The 21,981-nt window shown below is 31.3% G+C and overlaps 2 protein-coding genes across 2 annotated transcripts; one reads left to right on the plus strand and one right to left on the minus strand.

Annotated features, from left to right (window-relative positions):
* Nucleotides 1-428: 428 nt before the first annotated feature.
* On the minus strand, nucleotides 429-16,398 carry LOTGIDRAFT_160865 (hypothetical protein; the record flags this gene model as incomplete). Its single annotated transcript, XM_009056047.1, has 28 exons — nucleotides 429-540; nucleotides 732-859; nucleotides 1,230-1,328; nucleotides 1,626-1,786; nucleotides 2,472-2,610; nucleotides 3,010-3,161; nucleotides 4,972-5,054; nucleotides 5,277-5,384; nucleotides 5,504-5,592; nucleotides 5,765-5,829; nucleotides 6,007-6,163; nucleotides 6,542-6,686; nucleotides 6,922-6,995; nucleotides 7,199-7,334; nucleotides 7,579-7,817; nucleotides 8,012-8,069; nucleotides 8,908-9,080; nucleotides 9,406-9,552; nucleotides 9,790-9,909; nucleotides 10,099-10,172; nucleotides 10,309-10,435; nucleotides 10,676-10,825; nucleotides 11,257-11,325; nucleotides 11,680-11,775; nucleotides 14,074-14,144; nucleotides 14,483-14,576; nucleotides 15,566-15,712; nucleotides 16,384-16,398. 28 exons carry the CDS (start codon nucleotides 16,396-16,398, stop codon nucleotides 429-431), a joined length of 3,228 nt encoding a protein of 1,075 aa, XP_009054295.1.
* Nucleotides 16,399-16,505: 107 nt separating this feature from the next.
* Nucleotides 16,506-21,965, plus strand: LOTGIDRAFT_160866 (hypothetical protein). Its single transcript, XM_009056048.1, has 7 exons — nucleotides 16,506-16,807; nucleotides 17,969-18,021; nucleotides 18,690-18,800; nucleotides 19,492-19,611; nucleotides 20,016-20,108; nucleotides 20,980-21,136; nucleotides 21,489-21,965. The coding sequence occupies exons 1-7, from the start codon at nucleotides 16,784-16,786 to the stop codon at nucleotides 21,612-21,614; spliced, it is 684 nt and encodes a 227-aa protein (XP_009054296.1). The 5' UTR covers nucleotides 16,506-16,783; the 3' UTR covers nucleotides 21,615-21,965.
* The last annotated feature ends 16 nt before the right edge of the window (nucleotides 21,966-21,981 follow it).

A 21,981-nucleotide genomic window follows, 5' to 3' on the forward strand; every position in this document is an offset into this window, starting at 1 on the left:
CTTTTTGTGATAAGATAATAAGAGAAATTATAGTATGAAACTTGATTCTTAGCCACATAACTTAACCACACACATAACAAACTGAAAACAATCACTTTCCTGTAATCACTGTTGACACTGAAATTTCCATATTGTTTTTAACAATGACATCCATGTACACAAAAACACATTTAACAGATAATAGCACTTTTCAGTTTATAGTCACACTTTCCACTTGTATTTTTTTGGTTTTGTTCCTTTCTCCCAATTCCCCAACACAGAATAGCACCATCTATATACCAGGTACCCCATTCCATAAAACAAATGGCACAGTTAATTGTTTTACCTTCCCCTTCCCTGACCTAACACAGCAACAGCACTTTGTTCTATGAAGTCATATAAAAATGAAAGATGACTTTATATGTGATGTTAAATGATAAAACCCAATACTATCCATAAGTCATCATATCTAGAGAATTGGAAGAGGTTGAAGGACTATGATTTTGGGCTTTTAATGAATCATTTACATCTCTTCTAAAAACTGACAGGTTTTGAGTAAATCTGAAATATGAAGAAGAACATATATATCAAGAATAACGATCACTTTTAAAATGCAAGTTAGCAGTATGCTTTGAGAACAGACTCCATATACCAACCAACTTTAACTTAACGTTCACTTGGTTGGCAAAAAAGGGCTCCACACCATATTACTGAGAGTATTAGAAGCATAAATAATATAAATATTCACTGACCTATCTCTATTTTTAGTCAGTAAGGATCTTTCTATACCATCCATGAGATTCTCAAAACATTGAGCCATTGTTTGATGTTTTTCTGCTGGCTGACTCGAGATAATATTACTCCGAACTTTGTTAAAATGCTGAAATGATAAATATTTCAATATTGTGAATACCTGTTCCTGGCTCACAAAAATTACACACACCGATAACATTTGTATTTTTCAGAATATATCAAATTAATTGTAGCATATTCCCACCTTGAGATTTCCATTGAGCTCAAAGACATTTTGGTCTAAATTTGGTCTTAATCTTATCAAATACAAAATAAGAGCAAATGTGTGTTTAACAGTTTAAATATGAGCAATTTTAAATGCTGATAACTAATTGACCTCCGAGACCTCTCTATAACTAAATAAATAAAGAAAGAATAAATTAGTCTTTAATACAACTCCTATTGTAGATCACAAAATAAGGTAAATATACAGAAACAAATATTAGTGAATTACCTACCTCTTCATTTAATAATATGAGACCTAGTAATGGTCTAGACATAGACCACTGATTTCTACAATCTTCAAACATTATAATATTTAAAACTGTTGTTAACATCTACAATATAACATCATAAAATTTATCATAGGTTCAATACATCGTATCTCTTAAATGGCAAGCCTTTTGTAGCAAAAAGACCACAGGTCCTCCTGAAAATTGCACAGATTGCCCTCAGAGCTAATTTCTGGCATACTTCAAATCAGCCAGAGTTGTTGTTTATGATTATCACAAACCACTAGGCCATCAGTAATCATTTCTACACCCTAAGGTATAATTATATAACAGAGCTCCTTATTTTCTCAACAGAATAATTAAAGCCTTATTGTCTAGCCAGTCAAATAAAATCAAACTTACCTGCTGTAATATATCAGGATTTAATTCTAATATTCTGAGGAATGCATCACTATCATTGATACCTGAACTATTTGATTTTTTCTTCTTTGTTGTTAATCGACGGAATAAATAGGTTATAATATAATCTAATGTTGCACAACAACCAGTACAAATGACAGTATCTGTAATATTATGGTTATAATGAATCTAATGCCAGTATCTAGGTTATAATTTAATCTATTGGGAATGACAGTATCTAGTTTATTACTGTATCTAATGACAATATCTACTTATTACTGAATCGAATAGCAGTATCTAGGTTATAATGTAATGACAGAATTTAGGTTATAGTTTAACCTAATGACAATGACAATATCTAGAATGAACAGGATATAATGAAATATACTGACAATGAAGGTTGACAACACTAGTTTATGAGTGAATCTAATGACAGTGTAAAGCTTAATACTGAATCTAATGACAGTATCTATGTCATAATTTAACCTGATGACAATGATAGTATCAATGATAGTATCTAGGACAAACAGTATATATAAAATTCAATCTAATGAAAAGGATTATAATTCATTAAAAAATGACTGATTCACAATTATTGTGAAAACAATCCACTGTTGTATTTATACAAAATATTGTGTGTTAAGGAAGGTATAGACTCTAAATCATTTTCATGTTTGCAATTCACAGTATCGGGTAATTGGGGTAAGGGTATATGGTAAATTATTAAAAATGTTACAAAGTTGATATCATTATTCAGTCTGTCCAACATTGTCAATTGATCAATTATCAGTACCGTAATTGATAGTTCATAGTTTAAGAATGTTTTACTGCATGATAAGATGTACATACCTAGTGCTGTTAGTCCCTCTGATATAGTAGATAATATATAGAGGAATACTTGAGGCTCTAAATTACTAATAAATGACATATGATCCTGAGCTAATCTTTCAATTAAACTATAATAATTCTGGCTAAGTTTGGGATAATCCTAAAAATAGATGAAATTCAACTTAAGTCTATTATGAAACAAGAATAAATCCAAATGTCAAGATATATTGTAAAAAAAAAAAGATACTTTTCATCAAGGATATTCATAGTTTTAGAGTAATTTTATCATGTTAACATTAGAAATTCAGTGTAAGATACTATATTCAAAAACAGCTGTGAATATATTTTTAGACTTTAGTTCAATAGTATAAATTCAATAATATAAGTTTTATGATAATTTTAAACAGAAGGAAATTGTAGATATCATACATATTTAGCAATAAATCAATTGTTTTGATACTTCTATATATTGCTCTACAATTGATTTATTGAGCACTATTTTAACAGTGAAAATATCATTGAAAAACAATAAATAAATAAATATATATATATTACTTACCAGTAAATCATTCTGTGATATAGATAACAATAATTTAACAAACATATTTAATGAATTATCTAAAGCATCATCACCATAGAGACGAAACACACCAAAATTTAAATAATTACCACATAAAGCATGTTTTAACATTGAAAAACACATAGAGATGCCTTTTAATGTAGAAAAAAAATTAAGGAAAAACCAAGAATAAAATTAGTACGCCCACTACCAGCTGTCAGAAATGATAACAAAATACTTGGTGGCTTAATAATGAATATCCAAGTAATCTTAAAATCATCTATAAGTCAAGGCAAAAACCTGAAACAGTTCATCAAGTTATCATCAAATTCAAACAATGTTTTATCGCTGTACACACAAGGACAACAACTCTGAAACTGTTCATCCAATTATTACCAAAGTCAAGGGCAATAACTCAAACGATTCATCCGATAATTCCAATTTCGAAATGGACTGAGATCCCATCAATATATACATGCATATCAAGTTTCATCAAGATCAGATAAAACCTGTAGTCTTAATCGTGCCTACAAGCTAAATTTGACACGTTTTACTAAGTCAAGGGCAATAACTTTGAAACTGTTCATCTAAGTATTACCAATTTCGAACTAGACCCAGGTCTCATGAACATATACATGCATATCAAGTTTCATCAAGATTGTTTAAAAACTGTAGCCTCTATCACGCCTACAAGAAGTGTGGATGGCCGGACGGACGGACAGGCGGCGTATAAAATGTTAAAAAGGATATCTTAAAGGGTAAATTTGATCTTTTTGAACATTTTCACTCATTGCAAGAGACCGGGAACCTGAAATTAAATACAGAATAATTGATCAAGTATTATATTATTACACAGTACAACAATCTTCTTCAAATTCAACAATTCCTGTATATATAGGATAATAGATAACACAGAGAATATTCAAACTAGTGCAAGCAATTAGTGTTGAAACGGTTAATCACTTAACCGATTTCGGGTAGTATTTCACGGATAACCGGGTCTGATTTGAGATAATCGGTTAACCATCAATTTTATAAGAAGTAAAAAGAGAGCAATTTTGACAGAAAATTTGTTACTGTATGAGTCTCTAAGCTGTTTCCTCAGTAAATAAACATCTTTATTGATTGAATAATTGAGATTAATAAATCAAGTTAGGGTATCAATTATCAAAACACTAATGCGTTGCAAGAATTGTGGTCAAGATTATCAAGCCTCTTTTTTGATATAAGCGATGGTCTTAGTTTGTCGACAGTCGCCGTGTGCACCGTTATGTTAATTAGGTTAAACAAATAAGCACTGCAGCACTGTAATCATTATCAGAAGTTCGACACACGCCGCGGTTCCTTGAATTTTGTTATTATTTTTATTGTATTGCGGAAATGCAACACATTGTTTTTAAGCATGTTCTAGTGTTTTAATAAGTTTTGGTATTATTTTTTTTATTTCAATCGGGTAGTTAGAATGAAAAAGTTATACAGATCGAATTACTTTTAAATAACTCTCCTCTTATTGGCTGTTTGTTTCTTCTTGCCTGTCAATCAGCTTCAAGTTTATTAATATTCATGAGTACAGATTCATTGAGACAATATATTTATACACGTTGTGGAACCAGTACACTGATTTGCCGCGACTTCAATGAGATACACTCATTACACTGACCCCACAACTGGTATAAAATCCGCTCGTAATCTTACATTGAAACAGACGCTTCAATGGGTTGTTTGGTATCTGTCAATTTGTACCGACAGTTCACTGGGAACTAGCCAAAATCATCCTGGGTACTCATTTACACTACTCTAGTTTAGTTAACGGTGAGTTACCGCCGCAAATGCGGTTTCTACGAGTTTGAAATGAATTATTGATTATCATTATCGGTACCGGTAATTGATTTTTCGATAATTATTCGTAGCACTAATGTAAACAGTACTCAAAACAAACAGAGGAAATTTAAATCATCTCACCATAAGCTACTATCATTTTACTAACTTCACGAAATAACAGAACACCATTAGGTGAGGATACATCAAACTGTAACCTCTGTGATCTAAAACAGAAAAAACACAACCTCTCAGTTGAATTGAATTTTCGACAAAATAAATTAAATCTATTATAAACTAAATTTTAAAAAAAAAAAAAAAAGTCAAATAACCGGACTCTACAACTCAGTCTAAAATATTTAACAGCGTCATAAATTCTATCTTTCTTTCTAGCAACTGGCTCTTTTTCAAACCTTATCATACCAAAAATGAAATAATGCTCTTTTTACCTGTTTTGTGCTAATTCATTCATTAACTTGAGGACGGGTGTTGTTACTGTAGGATCATGATACCATAATTCTATAGCTCTTTGTAATATTGCTATATAGTTTGGATAACTGAAGTGTAGTTAAGGAGAGCAATTATAAGAAACTAAAAGAATATTCCTCTAAATATCCAAATAAAATCTCACAACAGGTACAAATAAGTGAAATAATAATAGGTATAACAAGGATACATCCATTCAAATAACATCATAAAGCTGATTTTGGTGTTGATAGGATTGGCTATACCTCGTAAATCTCTAGCTAAACCAATTAATGTTCTCTGAAAATATCAAATATAAATGTATTAAATCAATGAAATGACACAAGGCATTATTAACTTATTGTATTGAATTAAACAATTTCTGACTAACAAAAACTCATCTGACAAGCATTTCATAAAAACATCAGTAGAACTAGTTTTGAAAGCAGAGATGAAGATTCTAAATACTAACTTTGGCATCATCAACACTGCTTGGATTACCATTTGATAATAAATTACCCACTGTTTCAAAAGCAGCTAAAAATAGAAATAGTAACTTTTAGTTTATAATTTTACAAAAAAAAAGTGTATTTTGTTAACATATAAGTGTAATATCTAGATCATTAATACTCTAACCTGATTGATGCCTTTATCAAAAATATAACAGTGGAGGTATTTTAATCAAAAGAGGAAGCAATAAAGGATATATCATACCTGTTAATGGTGACATAAATTGGTAGAATTTCTCTTCATCTTCCCCTAAATCAACTAATAATAATCTAGCTATAGCTGTATAAAATGTGGTGCGACATCTCATATCAGCTATACGAGAATTACTACTGTTAATATCAAGGAATGGAAAGTGATCACTCTGGAAAAAAAAAGCAATACATAGAATTTCATTAACTTTTTAATCTTCATCCAGTTTTTTCCCTTTTTACTAGCATACATTTATGTTATGTTTGTAAATATGTATGTATGTACTATATTTCCAGTCTAAAACTGATTTGTGCTGCTATAAGTACTAAATTTTTTGCCATTAAACAGTTCTTAGGAGAATTAGACGAATATGTGATAACAATTCCATTCAAAATACAGATAGGTAAACAATACCTTATCCAAACCTTAGAAATTTATCGTGCCAGATAAGCACTGTGTCACTGCAGAAAAAGTACATGGAAAATTTCATATGAAAGAGTCAGGCAATGTATATGTAGTTATAAAATTGTACAGAAAATTGAGAACTTACAGTATGATTATTTAACATAAACTGTACTGCTTCTAATTTGACTAGTTTTCTTACACTGCTATATCCAGTAGATAAATCATTTAATAACTGTAATGTTTTAGATGTGATTTGTTCTGATCTACTCCAACATTTTAAATTGGTGATTCTGAAATGAATATAAGATAAGTAGATTTAAATAAGGAATTTTCTATGTTTTGTATCTACTTAGATAAATAAAACCAAAACAATGCATAGTACACAAAATTTACTTTCTCCTTAAAACACAAATCTCTTAATCAGCTGAATCTTTTCCCACTATTGTTTTTGGAAATGTATCTTTGAAAAATTCTTTTAAAAAATAATATATCAGGCCCCAAGAATTTCCAAATAGAAACACTTACATTTTTCCTATACATACACTTAGAACCATAGATTCATCATTTAAACCTAAAACTTCTGATAATCTTCTATAAACCTATAACAATAATAGAAAATTACAAATGAAAGTTTTACATCCTATTGTTGCATTGCTCGAAATTGAGCCACCTGTTTTGGGATTGCACTTTGAATTCTTGAATTAAAATAAGTTGTATTTTTCATAAGAATATTAAGTTATCATTAAAATAGATCATAATGAACTATTCAAATAATTCAAAGACATTTTTCTCAAAAATTTACCTTGGATGTTTTCTGTACTTGATCACCTAAATATATTTTCCGTAGTTGATCTAGAAAACTTAATATAGCTATATCTAATTTCTCACTACCACCTTGAGCTAGTCTAGAATCTGTTAAATTCATTAACTGTAGAACTCTGTAAGCAAAACAATTGGTGTGTAATCCTGTATTGTACTGTGAGTTTTACACTATAGCACTAAGATTATATTTGTTGATGGTAAGGGATGAGCTGAGCTGACAGACTTTATTCCTACACATATGGTTGAAACGTATGTGCAGTTGAGTTGGCAAAAGACATTATACAAGAATTTCTGTCTACTATTTCATCATTGATTCTTTTTGTTTTAAACTAATAAGATTTTATATAATAAATAACCTACCTACAAACTAATTCCCCATCCATAGCATCATGTTCATCAGTACTAGCGAACGCTACCCTACCCCCTATCACAGCACCAATTATATATACAAGCCAGGTTAAACGTCCTTCCTGTATAGCTATATCTACTGACTGTCCACCAGATGAAATAAGTTCCTGATAGGTTCTAGCTGATTCGTCAAATAATGATACTAATAAAGCACAGGTTTTATCATATTCACATCTTCCGATAGTCAGTAACTGAAAATAAAATAATAACTGATAGGGCACAGTTTTATTTATACATTTTGAAATAATAATCTTTTCAAGCTAATAAAGTTCCCTCACTCATTCTTAAAGTTTCCAGCAATATTCATTGGCTAACTGATGGACTCAGAGGGCTGGATTTGTTCACACGTTTATGATTGTCTATAAAACCCAGTCATTATATCTACCTGTTCTAACTGTTGTGAAATCATACCATGATCATCTAAGGGGTCTTCTAATCCTTCTCTAGAATAGTTGCAATAGATACAATTACATTTTATATCAATCAAACTGTTTTATTTCGAGAATTTCTTAATGTTTAATAGTAAATACATGAACAGTTATAGTAATCCAAAGGATTATGAAATTTAAATGAAATTACATTTAAATGATTTAAAATAAATCAAATTCATTTAGATAGCTGAAGGGTACATGTCATATTTTATTTAAAGTCAGCTTGCCAGGCAAGGTAATATACTCCCACTGGCAAATTGATTTTGAATAAAATTATTTGGCAGTAGAGTAAAAATCACCAGTATGAAACCTTCAGTCATACACTTCTTTTGAACTTTTTAATATAATATTACCAAATTTCATCAACCAAGAATTGGGCTTTTTAGAGTGTAAACAGGCTAAAAATTGAACACGTTTTCAAAAACAAGGACAATAACTCATACTAAATATTTTTAAATTTTTCTGATTTTTAATTGGATTCATCCATGGGTGATAAACACTCACTGCAAGTTTCGTCAAAATCTGTCAACCTTCTATTTACAAGCTAAAATTGAATGCGGTTTTCAATAACAAGGGCAATAACTCATACTAAATATTTTTCTATTTTCAATAGGGTTCATCCTTTGGTGATTACAAATGCTCACATCAGGTTTCACACCCATTTCATGTGGGGAGATAAAAAAAAACCCAGAATATTAAAACAGTTTGTAAATGATGTAAATTCTTACAAAATTATTTTGCATTGAGTGAAATTTTATCATATAATCAATCTATATACTATTGAAATACATATTTCTCCATTTTTTCCTCTAATTAAAATAAATGAATTTTCAGTGTTGAATATACCAACCTAATTACAACATGTACAGATGAAACTCTAGATGTTATATAAGCTTTAGTGACTTCTGGTGCGTAGGTTTCTAATGAATGGGGTATTGATGCTTTAAGATATGGTATAGATTGAACCATTCTATGCCATAAACTTAATAAATAATGAACACTATTCGGTGCAAACTGCCACATCTAAAATAAATACAAAAGCAGATTTTAATAAATTAATACTGAAAATTCCTTGGACGTTTTTGTTGTATAAATGAGTCCATATACCATTGAATCAATAGTTTAATTTTAAGTTACTGTAACTTTATAAATGTTTACAAAAGGTAAGTCCTCAACCTCAGTAAATGGGATGTCAAAAGGCATATGATTTTTTGATATAAAGAAAGTCAGCTAGAAATTGTCAATCATGTTTTGAGTAATTCATAACATGTTTTCATTTGTTCCACTTTTTAAACACTCTTATCCTTCAGGATCATATGATTTACAATAGTGATAAATAATGTATTACCTGTAAACTTGTTACTGTAAATTCTGCAATTAATTTAATAAATTCAGGATAGTTATCTACTTTAACTAATTCTAAGAGCTGATAATTAGATTTTAATCTAGCTAACAGACGACAGAACTCATGGTAGTTAGCTGGATCTGATAGACCCTGTAATCAACAGTTACATTAATACTTTACAAAAGATATTTCAAACTTTTAACCGAACAAATAGTAAATCATCACTATTATAATATATTGTGAAACAGTTATATGTCTGATATGACATTCCTTTGTTGTTGCAACTCAACCATTATTTTTGTCATTTTTCCGGTAGTATGCATTCTAAATTTCAACTTTTCATGTGATATCTAATTCTGAAATTTAATATTGAAATTAAATACACACCTGTGGGTTTTCTAGTATACCACGTACACCAGATACTAAATAATTGAGGAATTTAACTCGCTCAGCACTGTTAAATAATGATCTTCTAGTAGACGCCATTTGTACTAAACATGATAATGCCTGAAATATAAATAATTCATAAGTAATCAATTTCATCTCATCAGTTCTATTAGTTTTTATCTTCTTACACTTATTTCATAAATAATCAACATTTTCATATTCTTTTTCTAATCTCCCTTTTGATTACATTACAATAATATTAATGTCTCCATCAATGGTAAAAAGGAATACTTGATAATTGTTATTTACCATAGGTGATAATGTTGATGGTAACCCATTAAATAAATCAAAGAAGAGTTGAACAGTAGTGAAGTCTAAGAAAGCTGAAAAAGAAAAACAATAGTTCCTTAAAATATCCAAGAAATACCAGAGCAACCGCTATTAAGGGGGACAATAAGAGTGCTGAAAACTATAATTAGTCAGTCCTGACTCCTGGGGTTAGAAACAAGTAAGCATTACCTGTTCTCCAGGTTGTAGGAATCTGAGCGTTAGATAAATCATCTGATGATTCATCTGTACAATTACCACTGAAGTCAAATGTTAGTGTATTTAGAGTCAACTGTAGTGTATGTGATAATAAACCATGCTGAAATACAAAACAATAGTTATCAGTTTTTCATCTTCCCATAAATACATTTAACTAATTGGAGAGAATCCTGGGCGACCTAACAACAAGGATTCGAGAGCAACTAAATATTCAAATATTGCTTGGAAATGGAGTACATAAATATGATCCTTTTCTTCCTATTAATCATAACTTAACATCAGACTGTAGTCAATAATATCTACAATTTTTAAATTAAATCAATACATTAGATTTACAAACCTGATTAACATCTGATAAGTCTAGATTCTTTAGGTTTCCTACAGCAGTTCTTAATAATGTACATGCTAGTTGAAATATTTCATATAACTGGGTATCAACAAATGATAAAGCAATCTTTCTGTATTTAGTTAAAGAACGAGATGCTTCAGCCTGAAAATTTTAAAAAGGATTATCTTACTGCTTAGTTTGAGTTGAGTAGTTGTGTCCAGAGAATCTCTCTCAAAATAATGATGTACTTGTAAATGTTTTAAACATTGATGGGTCATACAGTCTTCTTTATATATTCTGTTTTATCAATGTTTTTTGGCCATTTTTTTTTTTATACATTGGAATAGATCTTGAATTTATTATTGTCGAATTTTCAAATCAAAGCAATTCTTATTTTGGAATAGAATTGAAACTAAAATATTATCCCTAAGCTTATATTTCATTTTGGAAATATTCCAGTCTGGAGTACACTATAAAAACTAATCAGAGGTTAATTTTGCTGTACAGTTAATACAGAATATCAAATAACTTCATTCAATGCCATGCAGATAAATAAATATATATAGAGTCAGAATCTAACTCACCTCACTTACTTGATTAACTTCACTGACTAACTGAGATAAGATCTGAACACCTATCATCACATGTTGTGTTGAACCACTCTATAAACAAGCACAATGATATATTTTATCTGACAGATGAGCTACTTTTCCTTATGCTATAGTCAAATATAACTCTTATATTTAGCACAATCTGACAAAGTTTTAATAACATATAAATGGATCCTGATCAGCAAAGTTCTGGACCACTTAATCAATTCAATCAAATTATTTTCAAGATTTTTATAGCATATCATAGGAATATTTAAAAATTCTAGCAATTAATAGAGAAAAATGTCTTGAGATTATAGTTGATCATTGAATCTTAATTTTGATCCAGTTATTCATGTTGAATGTTTGGGGACTTTTGAAGATTATTAAGATATATTATGTGAAAGAAAGTGTTACAATATATACCTGAATAAATTTACCAACATCACTAACTACATTACGAAACACGTATTCATCCTTATTCACATCAAACCAGCCATACTTTGTTATTCTGACAAAAAGCTGAAATAATTTAGGTCAATACATGGTATAAGATAGCTTGCCAGGCAAGGTAATATACGCCCACTGATAGCTTTGTTTGAAATTGAATATTTGTTAGAAAATAGCAAACATAGACACCAGGAAATATTCAACTTATACCCAAATCCATCACAAACTGTGCCATCACAAGTTAAAAATCAAACACATTTGTAAGAATAACGGCAATAACTTGTATTTTATATTTCAAAAGGTTTAGTTTTGATTGTGATCAATTTCATCAAGTTGTCAAATTTGTTTTAGACTTCTGCTTTGTAGAATAAAAATTACGTGTTGTACAAGATTTTTGATCAGATTTATCCTTGGGTGAGTTCAATAAGTCTGTCATGAATTGTGTATTTGCAGATTATATTCAAAAATATAGGCAATAATTCATACTACATATTTTTCGATTTCCCTGATTTTTCTATAGGGTTTATCCTTGGGTGACCAAAATAGTTTCTCAGGAAAATAATGACATCTATTGTAAATTGTGATTATGAACAAAAATATTGTGACTTGTAGAGTCTGTCAAGAATTGTGCCTCCTAGAGTGTTTACAAGCTAAAAATTGAACTCGTTTTCAAGAACAAGGGCAATAATTCATACTACATATTTTTCAATTTCCCTGATTTTTCTATAGGGTTTATCCTTGGGTGAATACGAACACTCATACCAAGTTTCGTCAAAATCTGTCAAGAATTGTGCCTTCTAGAGTGTTTACGAGCTAAAAATTGAACGGTTTGCAAGAACAAGGGCAATACTTCATACTAAATATTTTTCGATTTCGCTGATTTTCAATAGGGTTTATCCTTGGGTGATTACAAACACTCATACGAAGTTTCGTTAAAATCCATCAAGAATTGCGCCCTGTAGAGTGATTACGAGCTAAAAATTGAACCTGTTTTCAAGAACAAGGGCAATAATTCATACTAAATATTTTTTGATTTCGCTGATTTTCAATAGGGTTTATCCTTGGGTGATTACAAACACTCATAACAAGTTCTGTTAAAATCCTTCAAGAATTGTGCCTTCTAGAGTGTTTACGAGCTAAAAATTGAACACGTTTTCAATGACAAGGGCAATAATTCATACTAAATATTTTACGATTTCACTGATTTTCAATAGGGTTTATCCTTGGGTGATTACGAACACTCATACCAAGTTTCGTTAAAATCCTTCAAGAATTGTGCCTTCTAGAGTGTTTATGGGCTAAAAATTGAATGCGTTTTCAAGAACAAGGGCAATAATTCATACTAAATATTTTTCGATTTCGCTGATTTTCAATAGGGTTTATCCTTGGGTGATTACGAACACTCATACCAAGTTTCGTCAAAATCTGTCAAGAATTGTGCCTTCTAGAGTGTTTACGAGCTAAAAATTGAACGCGTTTGCAAGAACAAGGGCAATAATTCATACTAAATATTTTTCGATTTCGCTGTTTTCAATAGGGTTTATCCTTGGGTGATTATGAACACTCATACCAAGTTTCGTTAAAATCCTTCAAGAATTAGGCCTTCTAGAACGTTTACGAGCTAAAAATTGAACGCGTTTTCAAGAACAAGGGCAATAATTCATACTTAATATTTTTCGATTTCGCTGATTTTCAATAGGGTCTATCCTTGGGGGATAACGAACACTCATACCAAGTTTCGTCAAAATCTGTCAAGAATTGTGCCTTCTAGAGTGTTTACGAGCTAAAAATTGAACGCGTTTGCAAGAACAAGGGCAATAATTCATACTATATATTTTTCGATTTCGCTGATTTTCAATAGGGTTTATCCTTGGGTGATTACAAACACTCATACCAAGTTGCGTCAAAATCTGTCAAGAATTGTGCCTTCTAGAGTGTTTACGAGCTAAAATTAACAAGGGCAATAATTCATGCTAAATATTTTTCGATTTCGCTGATTTTCAATAGGGTTTATCCTTGGGTGATTGCGAACACACATATTAAGTTTCGTTAAAATCCGTCAAGAATTGTGCCCTGTAGAGTGTTTACGAGCAATTGTGGACGAACGGACCGACGGACATGGGTGACGACAATATACGCCCCCCATTTCATGTGGGCGTATAAAAATGTCCTCAAAGTCTATTGAAAAATGTCCCCAGAAATAAGGCATTCTCGAACCTTCAAAATCATTAATCTAAAAAACCTCCCTAGGGAAGAACTTAACTTCTTACAAAATAAGGAATATATCAGTCTAAAGCACTTTGCTTAGATATTATTCTATACCTACCAGCCAGCAACTTATATACATTTTAGATCACATCAAATACCCACCTGAACTAAAGCTTGTGAAACATAATGAAGAAGCTTAGGACGGTTGGCTAAATAGTTCAAAATATAATTTCCTGCAAAGAGAATAGAACAGAAAATAAAACAAATTTTACACTTTTGTCAGTATAAGCTTATAGATTAATAGGGAACAGTGTGCAAAAAAAAAAATAGAGAAAATTGTAATGATCAACTAAGGGTCAACGGGGCTCCAATGTGAGGGTATATTGGAGATTTTACCATTTGAAGATGCTTTCCTATAAAAATCATTTCATACCTTTAACCAAATTTTATTGTGGTTTATTCCAAAATAGAGTAAAATTACCACTGGCCAGAAAACAGAGGAATTCCTCTAGATAATGGAAGTCTGGGATCCCTAGAATAAGCTTAGATAAAGAAAATAATAAAAACTAACTTATGTCAATTCTCTGTTCTAAGGGTAAAGTCACATTTGGTCTACTGACTAGTTTTGTCAGTGTTGTGGCTGCCAAAAGTTGTGCATATGGTGACTGTAAAAAAAATATCTATTATCATTTAAAAATCAGGAGACATGGAATAGCTATAAAACCCTTGAAATTTACATATCAAGATAGCTTGCCAGACAAGACAATATACGTCCACCGGCATCTTTGATTTCAAATAGAAATATTTGGCAGTACAGTAACAATAACCAGTATGAAATATTCAACCTTCAGATTTACACTTATTTTGAAATTTTTCATGCAATACTGAATAATATCACCAAATTTTATCAATATCTGTTAAGGATTGGGCATTCTAGATTGTTTACAGGCTAAAACTTGAACGTGTTTTTAATAATATTACTAACACTCATACCAAGTTTCATCTACATCTGTCAAGATTTGTACCTTATGGAGTGTTTACGTTTTCAAGAACAAGGGTAATAACTCAAACTAAATATTTTTCAATTATTTTGTTTTTCGATAGGGTTTATCCTTGGGTGATTACAAAAACACCAAGTTTCATTAACATCCACCCAGAATTGTGCCTTCTAGAGGGTTTACAAGCTAAAATTGAACGCGTTTTCAAGAACAAGGGCAATAACTCATAATAATTGGGTTTTTTTTTACTTTAAATAGGGTTCATCCTGGGTGATAACAAACACTCACACCAAGTTTCATCAAAATCTGTCAAGAATTGCGCTTTCTAGAGCGTTTTAAGAACAATGGCAATAACTCAAACAAAATATTTTTCGATTTTTCTGATTTTCAATAAGGTTCATCTTTGGGTGATTACAAACACAACCATACCAAGTTTCGTCCTAATCAATCAAGAATTCTGCCTTGTAGAGCGTATACGAGCCATTGTGGACGGACAGGATGTGGGCATATAAAAAATAATCAAAACTCTTTCAATCAGATTTACTGTGATCAATTAGATCAATTAGAATAGCAAATAGAACATCTATTAATAGGGTCTCCTGCACTCATAACAGATTACGTTACGTTAACGACCAACATAACATGAAAGAACCTACACTGCCTCTTTCAAGAAGTAATTGACACTTATTCAAGCAATCCGGTGACATAGCAAAGGCAACCAATGCCTTTTCTGCTTCAGAGCGAACATTGCTATCGGCTGTCTCATAGAGCTGTTTACACAATTCTTCAAGTCGGAGAAGTTCCTAAAAAAGTGTAGAAAAAAATCATTTTCAATCAATCTTAAAAAATCAGTTTTCTATAATAATTTGATCTTCCCTCCTCATAGACCGAAACATCTGTCTCTATTCCAGAACTCTTGCTGGTATACAGACAGAAAAAACTACATGTCACGTCTCCTGTTCCTTTTGCCTTAGTTCTTTTTAATGAAAATGATCTCGCATCAACCATTGGCGTGTCAGCCATAAGTTCAAAATTCACAAATCCCTATCAAACAGGGCCTATTTTTCTCTGTATCTACTCCAGCAGACAAAATATCAATCAGAAGCTGGAAAGATCAAAATGTAATATTCATCATAACAATAGCAATAGGGGTGTCAAAGTAACTAAGACTGCCTGGAATATGCAGATTAAAAATTACACAGCATAAAAACATTGTTTATTATAATTATTTGGCTAGATCTTACAACCTACAAATGCACTATGGTAGAGTTAGACAGAGAAGTCCAGACCATGGGATAAAAAAAAAGATATCGCACACCCTCATGTCGTTCAATCAGTGACTCTAGTCGTATGATATTTCACCCTGACTTTCCAGAGACACATATGCGTATTTGACAGGATTGACAAGACTGTAACTTAGTTACTTTGCATGGAAACTGTGATTTTTAATCAATGTTTTGAAAATTTTACTCACCTGTTCCTCCGCCATTTTTGTTGTCTCGTATCACGCGCGGCTACAGATGGCGCTGCATATGGCTAAACTATCTAAGCAGACTTTTTCGGTCTAATTTCACAATTGGCTAAAATATATAGACGGTTGAATTAAAAAACCAATTTCAAATTAATTCTAGATTGTGTTATGTTATACCACATATATTTTATCTGGCAAAATCTATCAATTTTTGCAAATTTCGTATTACCGAGTCGAGTGTTCGGATTTTCATTGCAGGGGAGATTATCAATGCTTCTAAATCATTAAATTTCAAGTTCGTATGTAAAACACTGAATAAATGTTTTTGTCCAAGCTTTTCAGGTTGTCTTCTCCTACATTACATGTAAACTGCGTCACTTACTCTGCATTTCACACCAGTGCTATGGCTCAAGCAAAAGTTGCAGTGGTAAATATTATGAAATGCATTTTTTATTTTGATTTTAATAAAACCCAGACCACAACTAATAAATTAAATGCAAGCTCTTATTAGAATCATAATTTCAAAAGTGCCATTGAATTTAATAAATACCAACTTCTGCAATATGAAATACTTCATTAGACCTTCACTTACACATTTCTACTGTCTTTAGATTAATTAACAAGTTATTATGTAGATATAGCCTATAGTAGCCTATATATTTATTTCTAACAATTTGATATATTGTAAAGATGAGGAAACCTTATGATTTCATAAATTTTATGTCAATAATGAAGAGATTTTCAGTCTATTCTTGCCATTTTTATACCCCCACATGAAATGGGCGGGGTATATTGTCGTCACCCATGTACGTCGTTTGGTTGGTCCGTCCGTCCACAATTTTTCGTACACACTCTAAAAGGCACAATCCTTAACTGATTATGACGAAACTTAGTATGATTGTTTGTAATCAACCAAGGATGAACCCTATTGAAAATCAGAAAATTGAAAAAAATATTTAGTTTGAGTTATTGCCCTTGTTCTTGAAAACGCGTTCAATTTTTAGCTCGTGAACACTCCAGAAGACAAAATTCTGGTGAAATCGGTGTGAGTGTTAGTAATCACCCAAGGATGACCCCTATTGAAAATCGGAAAAAAGGAAAAAAATAGTATGAGTTATTGCCCTTGTTCTTGAAAACATGTTTAATTTCTAGAAGGTTCAATTTTTGTGAGATTTTGACAAAATCGGATGTGAATGTTTAAACCCTATTGAACTACAGAAAATTGAAAAATATTCAGTATGAGTTATTGCCCTTGTTCTTGAAAATGCGTTTGACGAAACTTGGTGTGAGTTTTTGTAATCACCCAAGGATGACCCCTATTGAAAATCAGAAAAATATTAAGTATGAGTTATTGCCCTTGTTCCTGAAAACGCATTCCATTTACAGCTCGTCAACATTGTAGATGACACAATTCTTGACAGATTTTTACAAAACATGGTAATATTATTCGGTATCACCCAAAAACTTAAAAAGAAGTGACTGAAGGTTGAATATTTCATACCAGTATATGAATAATTTTATTCAAAATCAAGCTGCCAGTGGGCGTATATTTCCTTGTCTGGCAAGCTATCTTTATTTTCAAATGTAGATACTGTCGGGATGTGGTGTATATGATGGAACTGAGGTACACGAAGCATCTGCGTAAGTTGTAACTGAATTTCTATACTTTTTTGATTTATTAGGACACATAACATTAAATCAATATTGATTTTAAACATTTAAATGTTATCTGTAAAAAAGATAAGATAAGGTAATATTGGCAAGTAAAGTCATCATCCAGTTCGCATGCTTTTACATTGTAATAAAGAAAAGGAAATGCTTTCAGATTATGTCAAATTTTGCAGATGTGGTTTGGAGTGTGAAATGCATCAAACTGCATGCCAACATGTAGAGATTTAACTTAAAATATCCAAACATTAGGTCACAAACAACAAACACAAAAATCTACAAAAGTCTTAACCGGTAACCTAAGTATTTTGAATCCCCCAGGCCTGTTTTTACTGTACTAGACAATATTTGATTATGAGAAATGAATTCTGAATGGACCACCAATTGTTGATAACCACTCAGCAGCAATTTCACAAACGTGCCTCCACATGAAGAGTTGTAGGCCTGTAGTTAAAAATACACTGTCCAAACAAAAATCATGTCATGTATTTTTTTAATTCAACAATTCTTAAATTTGATGTTTAAACTGGTTTCTGTTTCAAGATTAACGTATAGAAACTATATAAAGGACATAAGCCAGTTTACACGTTGAAATTAAAACAGAATACCCCTTTAATTGTGATTTATATTTTTTGTTTCAGTATTTTAGTACATCTAAGTCGAGCTGGAAGTGAAGTTGGAATGTTTGCTCCTAATATTAACCAAATGCATGTTATCAACCATACAAAAGGTGAACCAATGGAACAAAATAGGTAATGTTAGCAATGTGTGTATTAGTTACAATAATGATTATACAAATCTTTTATTTACAGTTAACTGTTAGATCTGTTCATACAAGTATAATGTTCTCCTGTTACTTATAAGCTTAATAATATACAATCATATCAAAACTGCAGTTAAAAAACAATTCAAATAAAAATAAAAAGTGTTCTTTTAGAATGAATGTTAGTTAATATAATGAAACAACTAACTGTTTATGTGGACGTATATTGTTGGCACCCCTGTCCGTCGGTCCGTCCGTCCGTCAGTTTTTGATGGAATTAATTGAAATTCGGTATGTGTATACATATTTATAAAACGAAGATCAAGTTCGAATTTGAGCTATTTTCGACCATTGGAAGCAGAGTTATTGCCCTTGCCCCAAAATCTTGAATACGCTATTGCTCTCTTAGTTTTCAACCGATTTTGATGGAACTTAAAATGGATGTTATTGGACCTAAATCGAAAGGTTTGAGAAAGTTTAGTTTACTTCTGATTAAATATAAGGCTATTCGGTATGTGTAGACATATTCATAAAACGAAGATCAAGTTCGAATTTGAGCTATTTTTGACCGTAAGAAGCAGAGTTATTGCCCTTGCCCCAAAATCTTTAATATTTACCACCCGCATGCCGCGGTGGGCGTATATGGCTGTGGTCCACTATCTGTTTATTTATGTGTACAGAAATGTGTTAGAAGAATCAGCAAGAATAGCAAGAGGAAAAATTTCAGCACTGTCAGAACTTGACTCAAAAAAATTTGATGCCGTTATCTTTCCTGGTGGATTTGGTGCTGCAAAGAATCTGTAAGGTTAAAGTTCATCTTGAAGTGAATTTCATCAGTTGTTTCTTTCTGCATGTATTTGAAAAATAACTTACATCAGATGATTAGAGATGAATTGATTCCCATATACTGGTAAAGAAAGATTCCTCATTAGACCAATTCTTGGAAGCAATGTTCATTATGACAATGAACCAATCAGCCATAACGCTAATCCCCTACCCTAACACTAACCTACCTACCCTAAATCCATCCCCTAACCCTAATCCCTCCACAACCCTACCTATCCCTATCCCACCTTAACCAGCAATAGATCATAATGCAATAACCCTCTGAGCATTTAGTACTATACCATAAATTGTTACAGAGAAAATTAACGTATTCGCTGTCATTTATAAAGTTAAATTTTTAACTTTTGTACGATTTCAGTTCAAGTTTTGCATCTGATGGAACTGCCATGAAAGTCAATGACGAAGTAGAAAAGACATTGAAAGATTTTTATAATGAGAAAAAGCCCATTGGGTCAGTAGATTTTTTCTATTAGTAATTAGTTCAGTAAAACTTTTGACACAAGCATCATGATTTTCATATGCCCACAAATATATACCCTGGCAGTCCGTCGGTCAGTTCACATGTGGCTCGTGCTCATTCTACAGGCTACAACTCTTTTGATTTTTATTTAGTGGGTCAATGTCATTATGAAGATGATTCGTAGCGGTTTTTTGTGATGATCTGGTAGTTTTTCACCGAAATATTGTGTGCTACTTACCGTTTTCATACTATTAACTGTATTGTGCAACTCGTGCTTACTCTACAGGCAACAATTCATTATGGATTCTTTTGATTTTTATTTTGTAGGTCAATGTCATTATGAAGATGATCTATATCTAATTTCGTGATGATCTGATAATTTTTCACCAAAATGTTATTTTCAACTTAGTGTATACCCTATATTAGACATATAGTCCAACTTTTGCTCACTCTTCAAGCAACAATTCTTTATGGATTTTTTTGATTTTTATATGCCCACACTAGTATGGAAGCATATTGTCGTCCATCTGTCTGTTCACAATTGGCTCATGCTCACTGTACAGGCCACAAACAATGATTTGTACTTGAAATCAAAGCTGTTGGTGGGCGTATGTCACCATGCTTCGCAACGCTATCTTATCATTCATGCTTACCAATTGAAAATTATGTAAAAAGTTCATAACAATTTTCTCAGATTAATAGAGACAAGTGGAGACACCTATAGATAAAACATTTGCATCTAAATAGATGAAGTTCATTTTCAGCTACTTTTCAGGCCATTCTTACTGTTGATAGAGGTTTTTTTAAACTCAACTACTTTTAAGGCATATATTGTGTATATTTTAAACTATGATATTTTTAGATTGTGTTGTATATCACCAGTATTAGCAGCTAAAGTATTCAATGGATGTGAAGTAACAGTAGGATCTGATAAAGAAGAAGGTGGTAAATGGCCTCATGCTGGAACTGCTGGTGCTATTGAATCGATGGGTTCCAAGCATATTAAAAAGTCTGTGACTGTATCCTTTAATTAGCATTGTGTCTCTATTGGTCATAATTGCAAGTAAACCTTAAGAATGACAAGGTGTTGTTGATAAATGTTAAGAGCTAATAATTACATTTTGATATTCTCCATGTAAGGGTCCTTAATCATACACAGTGAAGATGTCAGTGTGCTTTCTACACAAAATTAGATCTCTGCAGCTTATGATTCAGAAGAATAAGGTCAAAAAAGGACATAAAATTGGAAAAACAAATCCATTAAAACTTGAAAAGCTAGCTTGGATCTAGTTTTAATTCATTGTTTCAGAATCCAAAATTGTCATTCATTGCTGATTATTCACTTGTTTTCCTTGACTTTAGTTTTCTTAGGAATGTCATGTAGACGACAAAAACAAAATAGTAACAACTCCAGCATTTATGTGTGAAACTAAACTCCATGAGATATTTGATGGCATTGGTGTAATGGTCAATAAAGTTTTATCTCTTACAAAGTAAATAAGACAAATGAGAAATTACAAATAAATGATATTGGATTTTTTAGTTGAATATTTTAAGTGCCCCAAAGAAACCTATTGTATTCTTGTGAAAATTTGGTGTGAATCTTTGATATAAGAAATGTCTGGTCTAGAACCAGAATCAAGGACTGAATATTAAGAACTGATGAATTACTAAACTAAGTTTTTGAAAAAAAACAAATTGAAGAGCTATATTTAGTACAAGATTAAGATTTCTTACAATATTTATATCACAGAAAGCATTAATAATAAAACATACATTAAAATAATGTATATGTATATCACAGGAATGTTTATAACATTATACTGAACAATAAACTTTGTTTGATTCAATCTTTTTTTATTTG

Source organism: Lottia gigantea (genome assembly GCF_000327385.1).
Source record: "Lottia gigantea unplaced genomic scaffold LOTGIsca_26, whole genome shotgun sequence".
Lineage (NCBI taxonomy): Eukaryota > Metazoa > Mollusca > Gastropoda > Lottiidae > Lottia > Lottia gigantea.

Bases quoted from the DNA above. Each gene is read 5' to 3' on its own strand.
- LOTGIDRAFT_160866 (XM_009056048.1), top strand. From the start codon at position 16,784: ATGGCTCAAGCAAAAGTTGCAGTG. The intron at 18,022-18,689 runs GTAAGTTGTAAC...TTTTTGTTTCAG, and splicing joins GAGGTACACGAAGCATCTGC to TATTTTAGTACATCTAAGTC. The intron at 21,137-21,488 runs GTATCCTTTAAT...TAGTTTTCTTAG, and splicing joins ATATTAAAAAGTCTGTGACT to GAATGTCATGTAGACGACAA.